At 38.0% G+C, this 14,171-nt stretch overlaps 1 protein-coding gene across 4 annotated transcripts in view; it reads left to right on the top strand.

Annotated features, from left to right (window-relative positions):
• Nup62cl (nucleoporin 62 C-terminal like) overlaps positions 1-14,171 on the top strand; it is a 56,483-nt gene that overhangs the window by 24,330 nt on the left and 17,982 nt on the right. For all 4 annotated transcript variants that reach the window (XM_006234255.5, XM_006234254.5, XM_039100269.2 and 1 more), the window contains exons 2-7: positions 383-488; positions 3,748-3,907; positions 10,099-10,249; positions 10,511-10,560; positions 10,696-10,830; positions 13,126-13,237. In XM_006234255.5, the coding sequence (XP_006234317.1) occupies positions 434-488; positions 3,748-3,907; positions 10,099-10,249; positions 10,511-10,560; positions 10,696-10,830; positions 13,126-13,237 (663 nt within the window). In that variant the 5' untranslated portion in view covers positions 383-433. The remainder of the gene's footprint in view (positions 1-382; positions 489-3,747; positions 3,908-10,098; positions 10,250-10,510; positions 10,561-10,695; positions 10,831-13,125; positions 13,238-14,171) is intronic.

Genomic DNA, 14,171 nt, shown 5'->3' with positions numbered 1-14,171 from the left:
CTTTTTCATTCTTTTTTTTTTTTATTCCAGATTTTATTCCCCTCCTGGTCCGCACCCCCCTTCCCCCAAGTTCCACATCCCATATCTCCTCCCCATGCCCCCACAACCCCTGCCCTGTCTTCACAAGGATGTCCACCCCACCCACCCCACCAGACCTCCCCACTCCCTGGGGCTCCAGTCTCTTGAGGGTTAGGTGCATCTTCTCTCACTGAGGCCAGACCAGGCCGTCCTCTGCTGTATATGTGTTGGGGCCCCATATCAGCTTGTGTATGCCGCCTCGCTGATGATCCAGTGTCTCTGTTTTTATTACCCCACATCAGTGAATCTTGTCCTGGTGTTTTACTTTTGGAGCATTATATTTTACTTTTGCTCTGATTTTTAGGTCTACTCCAAGATCTACTCTGTGGACACCACTGAGATTTTGAGCACTAAGATGTTCCCTTCAACACCATATGTTCCTGCCTGCATGGCTTCTCAGGAACTCTCATGTAAGTTGTACTCATTTTAAAGAAATGACTGTTATTTCAAATAAGTCCACTTGACTCAGTTTACCAATAAAAGCTATAGATTTCCTGTGCCTTATAAATAAACACTATGTTTGAATTCATCTACCACTGTTGAAATCAGAAGAAATTTTTTCTAGTTATTCATGTTTTGTCAAATGCTGAAGATGGTTGCTTTTTATCATAAAAATCATGCATGCATATATGTACGTACATATGTATGCATGTACATACATAGCATTAGCTTAGGAAGACAATTTTGGCTTTTTTCTTCCAAACTTAATCCCATACATATAAAGCATATATTAAATTATCTGCTTTCCGTAAGAAGGAGGCCATTTTATCTGTTATAGTTTGCTTTCTGTAGCACTGTGGCAAAACACAGAGGACTAGCAACTTGGGAAAGGAAAAGACTTGCTTGCAGGAGCTCAAGGCAGGAACCTGGAAGCAGGAACTGAAGCAGAACCCCAGAGGAACTCTGCTAACTCACTGGCTCTCAGGCTCCTGTTCAGCTACTTTTTTATACAACGCAGACCCACCTGACAGACGGCACATCCCACATTGGACTAGGCCCTCCTTCATCAATTACCAATGATGTAGGTGCTGAAGCCGACATACTTGCAGGCCACCCTGATGGAGGCAGGTCTTCAGTTGTGCTTTTCTCTCCCCAGATAGCTCTGCTTTGTTTTAAGTCAACCGAAATCTGGCAAGCATAGTGTTTCATTTCCTGTCCTGAAATGTATCATCCCTCTTAGGTCAGTGCCTGTGTATCTGTGCAGGTCAGAAATTCAAGTTACTTTATTGGAAGATCTCCTCTGGACAAGGTAGACTCTTTCCAAAGGAATCATTTTACTTTTTTCTTGAGTATATAATTACTAGTGTTCTCAAGAAGAAAATAATGCTATCTGGCTATACAGAACACCACCTGGGATCCTATCTGCAAGCACTCAATATTATTATTGATACCAACCCCAAGAGTCCTTTGTGATTGGACACAGTCTTCTGTGTGTTGCTCATTTCACTCTCACAAGAATGCAATATTACCACAAAGTTCCTTCTGCCAAAAGGGACACTGAGTTTTAGGAAAATCTCATGCTGTTACTCAGGGAAAGTGGAACTTAAGAAGTATTCATGTGGCATCCTTGGGGGGTTGCCACATCAAGTATCACGTGCATTTCATTCTATTGTCCTCCTTTGATCTATATTTTTCCAAGTTTCTCTCCTTTTTCTGACTTTGTATATTGTCTTGTTCCTAATTTTGACTTGTTTGTGAACCCTTTATGTTCTTCAGCTGTCAATCTTCTCTCCTCCCTCTGCTTGAAGTTTTTGTTGTTGTTTTTTTTATATAATTTCCACTTGGTGCTTATGTTTCATCTGGTTCCATATTTCTGTATATGTTCCTATATTTCTACATAGTTTGATTTTTTCATGTCATTCAGTTTTTGAGAATGAGATTCCATTCTATCCCATGTCTAATTAGAGCATTTTTTTGTATTGGGTTCTCTCTTAAGCTGGCGGCATATGGAGCAGCTGTACTTCATACCCTCATTGCTGGCCACATGTACTATGAACCAGGAGCAACAGACGGAGCTACCTGGAATAAAGCAGGGCTGCCTGAGCTTCTTCCCCTAGCAGGAATGGAGTAGACCAGGCTCTCTTAGAGTAGTCTGTGCACTTAGCAGGCACCATGATTTCTGTGGTTATTTAGTATAGCCATTAACCTGAACATATGGCTAATTGGAAAAGCTAGGCTAACATAAACCATGGTGTACAAAATAATATTTTTATTACAGTTTTCAGGTTACACAGGATCCATTCAATTTCCAGGAATATTTGAAACTAAAGAGAATCAAAAAAAAAAAAAAGAAAGAAAGAAAATAATACTTCCCAATCCCCACCAGCCATAATTTTCTTTCATTGTTCTTTATATGCTTGGCATAGAGTAAGGATCAATAGTGCTATTAAAGTTAGGAAAATTATGAGATGTCAGCAACACACACAGGGAACATAGGACTTAGCCTGGGATGTTTATTCAGATTTAATCTGTGAGAGGGCAAGGCATTCTGGATAGAATACATCAACAAACTTAGAAAAGAACTCTTGGAGTTAAGTAAAACCTCAAGAGGCTTTGATTAAAACAGAGACTGAAGGAACACCCATTCAGAGCCTGCCCCACATGTGGCCCATACATATACAGCCACCCAATTAGACAAGATGGATGAAGCAAAGAAGTGCACACCGACAGGAGCCGGATGTAGATCGCTCCTGAGAGACACAGCCAGAATACAGCAAATACAGAGGCGAATGCCAGCAGCAAACCACTGAACTGAGAATAGGACCCCCGTTGAAGGAATCAGAGAAAGAACTGGAAGAGCTTGAAGGGGCTCGAGACCCCATATGTCCAACAATGCCAAGCAACCAGAGCTTCCAGGGACTAAGCCACTACCTAAAGACTATACATGGACTGACCCTGGACTCTGACCTCATAGGTAGCAATGAATATCCTAGTAAGAGCACCAGTGGAAGGGGAAGCCCTGGGTCCTGCTAAGACTGAACCCCCAGTGAACTAGACTGTGGGGGGGAGGGCGGCAATGGGGGGAGGGTTGGGAGGGGAACACCCATAAGGAAGGGGAGGGGGGAGGGGGATGTTTGCCCGGAAACCGGGAAAGGGAATAACACTCGAAATGTATATAAGAAATACTCAAGTTAATAAAAAAAAAAATCACTTTGGATGGGTTCTTTCACAAGATGCATTAAGATTTAAAGCGTACCAGCCTCTTGATTTAGCAAGTTCACTTGTAGGAATTAATTTCTCAAATAAGTCATGTTATTATGCAAAATATGTACAGAGATTTTGTGTACATTGTAATTATTTTTGTTCTTTGAAAATTTAGTAGAATTTACCAGTGAGGCCATTTGGGTCTAGAGTTTTCAATATTTATGGAAAGAGTTTTGAAAATTGATTGAATTCCCTTAATGGTTATAGAGCTCCTTAAGTTGTTTTATATTTTAATGAATCTCTCCAGGAGTTTTAATTTTCAGCCCGAAGGTTAATTTAGATTCCTGGTGTGCAGTATATCACTTCATATTGCAACAGTGTTGGGTTCAAATCCATGGCTTTGATTTCAAATTCTCATTAACAAGGGACTCCCCTCCCCCTTAAAATCTTGAATGACAGAGGTAAGTTTCTCATTCCTTACTAACACTATAAAATTTTACCAACACTATCTATTTGATTTTCTAGCCACAACCTCAACAACTACAACTACCACGGTCACCACCAATACCACTACCACAATTACAAGTGGCTTCAACCTGTATCTGACACCACCTGCATCATCACCATGGCTTAACAACACTGGCTTAATCAATATGGCTTCTCTGCCTTCTACCATGACCGTGAAGTAAGCTTGTCTATTTGAAATTTTCTGTTTTGTTTTATCACTTAGTAGGCTGGGTAGCTCTAAACTAGTATTTTATAAATCAGTTGTGGGAACAGGGAAGGATTTTTTTAAAATGTAGCTCTGGATGGTAAACAGTCAACAAGCTTCTGTTATACTGTTCCAATACAGCCATTACTAATACTACTAAGAGTTATAATTTATTGTGCAATTCTGCATGTTTAGCAAGATGACAATGCTTTAAGAACATCATATCATTTAATACTCATAATTATCCTATGAAATAGATACTATTTTGGGGTCCTGTTTTATAGAAGATGGGAACACAGAGAGATCAGGTAATCCTCTAATGGTCATACACTTTGTAGTCTGTGTGCCACAAAAAAAAAAAATCAAGCAATTGAACGCTAGAACTTATATAAATTTGCATATTATATGAAACATCCTGTGTGTCCTTTGTATAGTTCCTACAATGACAGAATCTTGTATTACTATAGTATAGAAGTAGCTAGAATATTGACGTTGATTCAGTCAACATACAATTTAGGGAGCTGGAGAGAAAGTTTAGCAGCTAGGAGGACTCGCTTCTATTCTGCAGGACTAGTGTTTCCACCTCAGCATCCGTATCAGGCTGTTGAGAATTGCCTAGAACCCCAGCTCCAGGGTCTCCAAGACCCTCTTCTGATCTCCATGGGGACCTGTACACATGTACACACATTCACACAGATACATGAGCATAAAAAGTAAAAGCAAATATAAAAATAATTTTTAAAAGTTCTACAGACTAGGTCTGTCACCACAAGGATTCCACATGGTGCCCTTTTATGAGTGCATCTCTCTTCCTTTCATTAAGTGGGCGGTAATTAATATTCTTCATTACCATATTGACAATATTTTTTAAATGCTAAATAGGTGACAAGCCATGGCATGTGTGTGTTTTCATTCAGCATAATTCCTTCAGTTCTACATAAAATTTTGTTCTTTTTTTCTGAGTGGTATTACATGCTGGGTATAATGTAGTTTGTTTAAGCACAGACTTGTTAATAGGCATCTAGGTTAATTCCATGTTTGGGGCTATTGGTGTGAATATTTGCATACAAGTACCTTTGTGAACCTAAGTCCTTTGTATATTGGGTAAATGTCTAGGCATGTAGGTGCTTGTCAGTGTGTCATTTGTATATTTATTATTCTTAGGTGCCTGACACTCTCCCTGAGTGGCTGTGTCATTCTGGTACACCTACCAGTAGTGTGTCAGTTACCCAGACTGTCCATATTTACTTGCTCAGTAGTGGCAATGGGACACATTTTATTACCCTTCTCACAGATGTGACATGCTCTTATTGTGGTTTGAATTTTAATGTCTGATGATGATGTACATCTTTCATTTTTTCCTCCATTCTTTGAGAATTTGATACAGTGTGTTTTGATCCATACACATCCTCTCCTCCAGCTCCTCCCAGATCCACCCCACTACCATTCACCCAACATTTTGTTCTCCTTTCATTTTTTTAGCATCCAACAAAAAGTCCAGTCTGTCCTGACTATATTATTACATGTGTGGACTTTCTTTCCAGCAGCGTAGATAAGGGTGAGACTTCATGCCTGTCTACCCTCTCCATTTTGGGGATTGGACTGGTTTGGGTTTGCACAGGCCTTGTGCATGCTGTCATAACTGCTGTGAGTTGCTATGTAAAGCTACCCTGCTATGACCTTACAGTCATCCATTACCTCTGTCCCCTTACACTCTCCATTCTGGCTGGTTCTGATATAATGATATCTATTTTATCTATTTTTGTATTTTCATATTAGTATTTGTGTATATACATGTGGATTTGGTTTTCTACTCTAGGTCTTGATAACAGAACAACATTCAATGATCAGGACCAACTTTACAACCTATAAAATGCTCTGGGAGGCATTCTTATTCCTGTTTCCTCAAAGAAATTGTCAATTTGGTACTGAGTCATTAGATGTTTCTTTAATGAAAACTTTTGTGCCCAGACACATCTCATGCAGAATCCTTTAAATTAAAAATAAACGTATTTAATGGATCCATAACCAGCCAGACTGTCTAGTTCATCTTTAATGAGCTTCAGCAGTGTGTGATTTTTAAAGGAATAAGTCCAGAATTCATGACATCGAGTTGTCTGGGCTTCTCCCTTACTGTCCTTGTTACATTGGAGAGATATTCTTGTTTCGTTTCTGATATTGGTGGCCTCTGTGTTTCTTATATGAATTTTATTGATGTTTCTCTAAAGAACCAGCATTTGTTTCATTGATTAATCTGTAAAACTTGCCTGTTTTCAGGTTCACTGTTATCCACTGCTGATTCTTTTCTCCTGATTGTATTGGGTTCATTTTCTTTTGCTAGTTTCTTAACGGCTGATCTTAGACTATTGATTTGAGGCACTTTCTTCTCACACCAGCCTGCACGGCTATAAATAGCCTTTGCACTGCTCTTCTGTGGCCCGCATCTTTCATTATGCTCTGATTTCGTTTTGAGCATTGGGTTATTTGGCAGTATGTTGCTTAATTTCCAAGTGTTCTGAGATTGTCTTCTTTTCTTCTTGAATTAGTTCTAGTCAGTGAACGTGCTCCATATGATTTTAGCTATTTTATATTTGTTCACACTTTTTTCTTGTGTGAGAGGAAATGGTCTGTTACAAACTGTTCCATGGAAACCTAAATATTCTGTTTTATCTTATTAAGTTTAATGCTCTCTGTGTTTCTGTTACTTTATGTAAAGATTTTGGAGTTTTGTCTGATTTCATTCTAGTAGTTCCTTTGGTTGTTGGAAAGTAGCTTTTTGAAGTTCTCAACCAAATAATTTTGGATTCGTCTTATTTTCTCTCTTTAGCTTTATCACTTTTTCTTTCGGGAAAATTCTAGCATCCTTTATAGTTGTTTTTAAAATTTTTTTTATTACCACACAGCACTGTAACATTTCCAAACATACATAATACAATTTTCTTTTATTGGCACCCCTGCTGCTCCCCCCTTTCCCACATCCATGTCTTGTTAGTAGTCCCTTCTTTCCCCCTAAATAGTTTCCCTCCTGCCTTTTCATGCTATATACTGTATCTAGCTTTTTCTTATGGACTTGGAGGCTTTACCGTCTGGCTGCATATACATTAGATTGGCAGCTCTCCCCTTACATCTTGATTTTGTTATTATTCTGCAATTCCCCCTTGACTTTGCAGATGGTAATTTTTGTTGTTCTGTAATAGGAACATAATCTTTTCTTTAAAAAAATACCTTTTCACCTTCAACTCCTTTACCTTAGCCTTTCCGTAGCCTTGGAGTGATTCCTTGTGGGCCATATATTGCTGGATGTTTTTAAACTGCAATATCCATCACTGTGTTTTATTTGCTCTAGTTAGCTTGTTTATAGGTGTTGTGGTTGTTGACTATCAGAGCTTGACTCTGCTGTTTGGTTATTTAGTTATTATTTTTGACTTGTCTTCTGTTTCTCCTTGTTTTTAATCTAACTGTTATTGATGGAATATTTTAAGGCAGTTTTACCTTGTTGTATATATATGGTGTTTTTAATACTTTATTATTATTATTATTATTATTATTAATTTTTACTGGTTGTTGTAGATATAAAGGTATGCATATATAACTTTGAACGGTCTATTCGTATTGACTTTTTACCATTTTGGTTCAAGTAGAGAAACCCATACTTACTTTCCCTACTTTTAATCTTGTTGGTGCTGTTGTCACAAGGATCTCTTCCATGCACATTGAATGCAACACCACAGAAGGCTGTGTTTTTCATTCCCACCTACAAGAACAATCTACAAAACCCCCTTCAGGGGGTGGATGATGCTTTGCCCTTCTTTTCAGCCTTCTCAAGGCGACATTCTAAGACTTGCCATTAACTTCTGCAGAGTCGATCTTCAAGGGGAGATTTGTGGGCAGTGCTTTACCTTAGATATCCATAAGATATCTCTATTTCCTCTTCATTTATGAAGATGCGAAGAAGGTCATGATGAGCACTTCTTTTCCTCCTTCCAGTACTTTGCAAGTGTACAATTTCTTCCTAACCTCTCCGTTTCAGATGAGAAGCCAGCTATCATTCAGTTGCTCTTCTTATTTTAAGCATATTTTTTCATATTTTTGCTTCCATGATTTAATATGTATATACACATACATACATATACATATGAATAAATATATACACATACATGCATACATATATATAAAACCTTTACCTTTCATAAGTCCAGTCACACTGTGTCTTCCCATGGATTTCTCTAGAGCCCTTTCCATAGCATGGTGGCTATCACAGCTGCCTCAGAGGAAGGTTTTTGTGATTTATCCTATTTCTGGTTGTTTACCTCTTGAAATGGCATGTTTATGTCTTTTTCCAAATTCAGAAAGTTTGCACTTTTTCTTCCCAATAATTTTTCAGGCCTGTTTTCTCTTTCTGGAACTTCTCTTGCATATACTTTTATCTCATCTATTACTGTCCTCCTATGCCCTAGAGGAGTTTTTTTCATTTGTCTGTTTCCTCTTTGTTGTTCTGTACATTTTAATTACCTGCCATTATGTTCATGGATTTGTTTTCTGTAAGCTCACTCTAGCTAGCATCAAGTCTTTCAGGAGGGCTTATTATTCCAGTCATTTTATTTTTCAGTTGTATATTTTCCACTTGTTTTTTATAATCCCCATTTCTTTGTTTTTTTAAATTTCAAGAGGATTAAAAATTGTCCTCTTCAGAAATTTTTAGTGGCTGCTTTAAAATTCTTTTCAGGCAGTTCCCAACATCTGATACCTCTCAATGCTTTTATGTGTGTTTCTAGCCTTTTCTCTTTGGAGTGGTGATTTTCCTAGTCCTTGATATGGATCATTTTTATGGTGTCATGGACATTTGTCTATTATTTTAGGAGTGTTTGGGTCCTATTTATATCTTCTTTATTTTCATGAGATAGCCCCCTTTTTGAGATATAGTGCAAAGAGTGGGTGTTTCGCTTCCAAATGGACCTTGCCCCAAGCACCCCAGCAAAAATGGAACCCTCAGTCATACTGCCTCAATGCACACAGGTGATGTGGAAGTTCAACTCTGAGCTCTGCTGACTCATTCCCATGTCACTAGCTCTTGTAGGAATGTAAGCCCAGCTTGCAGATGGGACTAGAAACACCAGAAGAAGAGGCAAGTGATGAGCTAACTCAATACTTGGTTGATATAGGAGTAGGCAAAGTTTCAACTACTTGGACCATGCGTTTAGAGGACTCAGAATACCAGCTACTTTACCTTTATGCTACTTGTTTGGCCTCGTGGATACTCTATTGACATGGTGGCTTGGCCCTCCTTTGGGCCTTGCTGACACAAGGCTCATGGGTGTAAGAGGATAGTCCTTTCACCTCTACTTTTGGTTTTGCCCATCAGTGATCAGGTTAAACTCCTCAAGTCTTAATTGACTTCCAGAGTGGAGGAAATGGGAGTCCTTACCAGTCTCAATTTGTCTTAGAGTGTTCAGTCTTTAGAGGTTAGATTCTCTATTGGGTCCCTGTGATACCACAGCAAATGGCGAGGCCTACCAATTAATCCTGACTTACCCACTCTTGTTAAATTTTGTTGCTTCTGAGAGATTATTTAGCTTTACTCTGGCATTATATGTCCCCATTAGTACCCCAGTAGGAATTTAGAATGCTACATCCTTCTGCCAGCAAAGTATTAACATATTACTTTCCCCTAGAGCTCCACTGATACTACCCCTAGAGTCAGAGTTTGGCCTAGTTACCCTGATCACAGAATATAGAAGATCAGCTCTTAATACAATCCTCAGGGGAGTTAGAGTTCTGTAGGGTTCCTTGCAGGTCTTGTGGGATGCCTGTCTTTTGTGACTAATACTCAGAAGTACACTTGGACTTAGATGAGTAATTCCTATAGCCTCCATCATACTGTGCTGACATAGCATGGAGAGCGGAAGCAGACTGTGGCCCTGGCTTAGCTGTTTATATTTTTGATATAGTAGACATGTTAAGAAGTATCCATTTGCTCTAGTTCCTTAGGATAATTTTCAGAGAATTTAACTGGATGTTTTAAAATCATCTTTGCATGTTATGATTTTACTAGACATCATAGTAGAGAATCTCCCCACAGGTTTTTCTCCCTCATTATCCTGTATTGTTTGTTTTAAAATAAGATTATACTTTAATAAATATGACCATATTTTTATGGTTTTTAGCTCAATAGTGACTCCTGTGATGACATATGGTCCTCTGGATAGCATGGTGAACAACTGGCACTATCAGCTTCAAGAACAAGAAAAACACTACTTTTATCAGGCTCACCAATTCAATGTTTGGAACCATGCACTGATTGAGACCAGTAATGAGGTAAGAAGATATTCTCATTAATCTCACTTTATTGTACAAGAACTTTTAGATAAGCAAATGAGAATAGACTTTTGTATTGTAGTTAGTTTCCTGTTGCAATATTGATGAATATCTTAAAAACATTTTCCTGAATTAATATGCTCTCTGAATTTGGAAGTAAGTGTTTGGTGGTAGAGTGATGTTCGAGAAAATGTATATTGTTGTAAAATTTTTAAGAAAATTTGAATATCAACACAACTTTGTTCTTATTTCTCTTTAAAGATTGCTCTTTTGCACAACGAAGTGGAAAGAGTGAAACGGGATCAGAGCAGGTAGACCCTTGATGTCTTTGGTTGAAATACTTAAGATACTTTTGTTCTCTTTTGTTTTCCCTTGCTATTTATTGGCATTTAATTAGTTACCCCAAATTGCTTGCATTAGCCCTTCCATCGGCTTGTTTTATTCAGGTTGGAACAAGAATTGGATCTTATCCTGCTCCAGCAGAAGGAACTGGAACATACCTTGGCTCCCATAGAGGAGTTTTTGAAGGAGCAGAATGGTCCTCTTAAACTGCTGTATGTGAATAAGGAGTATGAGATGATGTAAGTACATAAAGATTGAAGAGTTGGGCAGAAGGAGGGAAAAATTGAATCACAAAAGAGAAAATAAAGATCGATAGGAAAGGGCAACTTCTAGTTGATATTTATCATCTGCTTTGACTTCACCGTGTTTGTCTTTAACGGATGCCTGCAAAGAAAGGCATCATTCTGGCAGCTCTGTTTTATAGCATTTCATTCACTATTATTAATCTCGAGCTCATGTTTATCTATAAAGTTTTTATATTTGTCAAGTGTATTCTTAAAGTGAAAGTAAAAGCTTACTTGTGATGTTATAGTATTATGGAATATTTCTGGCCTCATAGTGGCACTTCTAAACCTAATATTCATACAGTGGTTTTAGTCATACATTATTTGATTTTTTTCATACACAGTTGGTAATTTGAGGATGAACTCTGGCTTTCAAAAATGTAGTTATTTTTTTCAGGGTTTCAAGCTAGGTATGTTTTATTTGTGTACTGTTCAGTTTTTACTTTGTGTCTGTTCGCTGTCAGGGTTCCCATGGTAACTCTGTCCCTGGACCTGTGATTTGATAATCAGGCCACTTTAGAAAGCATTAAGAGACGTTGTGTGAACATACTACATAATCTAAATTGCGACTAACTTGGGCTCACTTTGTCAGTGGCTTGTTAGTGAATCAAGATGGGGCTTTTATGTTTTGGATTTTTTTTCTGGTTTTTAAGACAGGTTCTTAGCGGGTTTGCCCAGGTTTATGTCAAACTCCTGGGTTAAAGTGGTTCTGTCACCTTATCATTGTGAGTAGCAGGCACTGCAGGCACTCATCACAGTGCCCCACTGAGCTTTTGCAAGTGCTCAGCTGAACTTATTTGTTATAAAGCTCACAAGTTGATGGGTTTTTTTGTAGGAATTTTAATGTTGATAAGTATAGCTAATCTGTACTGACCTCCATTTTATTTCTAATCCTGTTTCTGTCTGTGTTTTCATTCTATTTCCTTTTTCCATGTCTTCCTTTGTTCTATTCTTTGACATTGTTTTTGTGAAACACACATGCATGCGCGCGCGCGCGCGCGCGCGCGCACACACACACACACACACACACACACACACACGTTTCCTTGTTTGAGATAGGATCTGGGTATGTATCCATGGGAAACTCTTTAGGTAGACCAAGCTGGCCAAGGATTCCCTACATAGATAGACAAGGCTGTCCTTGAACTCATAGAGATCCACCTGCCTCCCGTCTTGAGTACAGGGTTTGTAGGTTTGCACCACCACACCTGACACATGCTATATTTTTATCACCTGTTTTTGGAGAAGGTCTCATCCCACAAACTATGTAGCAATTAAGGCTGGCTTGAAAGGCTTGACCCACCTATCTATACTTGGAAGTGCTGTGATTACAGGAATGTATCACCATGTTCAACTTTAGTCTATAGTTTTTGTTTCATTTGTTTTTAAAACATGTTTTTAGAAGATATTAACTGTAGATTGGGGAAGAAAACCTCAGAAACACTAACTCCTTTCCAACTGCTCTTTTGTACTCTACTCAAATTTATATTACAATAATACTTTCACCAGAATTTTGAACACTTTAGGCAACCAAATACATATAAGAAATTTGGCACTGAGAGCAATGGGTAGTTACCAAGAAATCTAAATGCATCTTTTAATTTTATAGATAATAAAGTTGAGAAATCTTCTCTTGGCTTTGAATTCTTATAAACATATCTATATACCAGACTAGCTCAAGGAAGCAACCTTTCTCCATCACTCCCCGCTCCCTTCTCTGTCTCATAAACAATTTGAGCAGAATATTTGAAAATTTAGGCCACTGATCAGTTTGTAACTAAACTTAGATGTATCTACCTTTTAATATTGTGAAGCTTGTTTCTCAAAATATCCGTTGTTACTTGCTATAGTATACCATGTAATGTTTTACTATGTGAAAGTTTATGTATTCTCAGTCATTGAAAAAATCTCAGCATTGATGTATTCTCCGTCATTGAAGAAATCTCAGTACTGACTATCGCATATATTTTGGTTCAACCAAAGGGTTCCTTTGCTCTAATACTCATCAGAAATTTAGCCAGAGGCTAAAGTCTTTGCTTTGCAGTCTTAGGTTATGGTGGTAACATTGAATCTGTGAGACTGTATGTCCTTGATCATAACTGGAAACTAAATGAATGTAGGGGAGTCGAGACAGATCTAGTTGACAATTATATGGTTTTTGTGGTTATTCCCAGGAGTGTAAAATCTCTATATGTCAGTAACAACCAGGAGAAAACATTTCTTGTTTCTCTCTTTCATTTCCCTTTGCAGTTATAGACTGGCTGAAGTCATAGATGCTGACCTGAAAAGGATGTCTCAAGATCTCAAGGACATCATTATTTACCTGAATTCAGTGATTCGTCCTGCTGATGCTTCTGAACCAGTACGGTCCCTGTTCTTTTGATTTAGACAGCCAAGATTTTATAGGAAATTAGCCCTCCGTGGGTCTTTTAATTAGTCACATTCTCCTGTTCTCCAGAGTACTCCTTATGTGCCCTCTAGAGATATGAAGCCCTTAGGCATGATTAGTGGGACAGTAAATTTTTAGTAAATATTTACAGTTGTGAGGTTTTTGTGGTTATTCCCAGGAGTATAAAATAAATGACTCTCAATGTTATTCAGGACTTACTTTCTGCATAATTAAATGGATCCTGGTACTTTTTTATGTACTAGTTAAATTTTCAGACCATATAGTTATTTACACAGTCTTATAAATATGAACATATATGTCTAGGTCTGTTGGACATATGTAGGCACTAATTTATATCTTTAAATTATAGCAACTATTAAGACAACATTTTCCCATAAAAATTTTTTTGTTAAATGTTGTCATGTTTCTAACTGCTTTACAGCATCTAACTTAGTTCATAAAGCAAATATGTTATATTTTTGGAATGCATGTCTGAGGATCCTGTTAGAATTGAGATTCTGTGAATCAATTTGGCAGTAAGAAAGAAGTGGGGGGTTTCTCTTTCAGTTGTCTATACTCCAATTATAAAGAACATATTCCCCCTACCTTTCCCTATTGTCTCAGAAGCCTAAATGAAGTCCTCTTTTCCCCGCTCCCAGTCAATGGAACTAAAGCTAAGAGGCATCTCCTATTGTAGGAGCTTCTATTGTGCTTTTTCTCATTAGTTATAAGTAGGAGTGAGGCTAGATCTGGGTAGATGAGAATGAATAACATATACATAAGTGGCCATTATTCTCTAGCAAGCTCTTTGTCCAGTTAGATGCAGACAGTTTTTTCTGTGCATACATATTATTACTGAATTTTTTAATTATGAAAAGACAGCCAGTTATAGTCGAGAAACTATTAG

This window comes from Rattus norvegicus, chromosome X (assembly GCF_036323735.1).
Source record: "Rattus norvegicus strain BN/NHsdMcwi chromosome X, GRCr8, whole genome shotgun sequence".
NCBI classification, from domain to species: domain Eukaryota; kingdom Metazoa; phylum Chordata; class Mammalia; order Rodentia; family Muridae; genus Rattus; species Rattus norvegicus.
The sequence above is the reverse complement of the archived record's forward strand: the minus strand, read 5'-3'. Positions and strand labels throughout refer to the sequence as shown.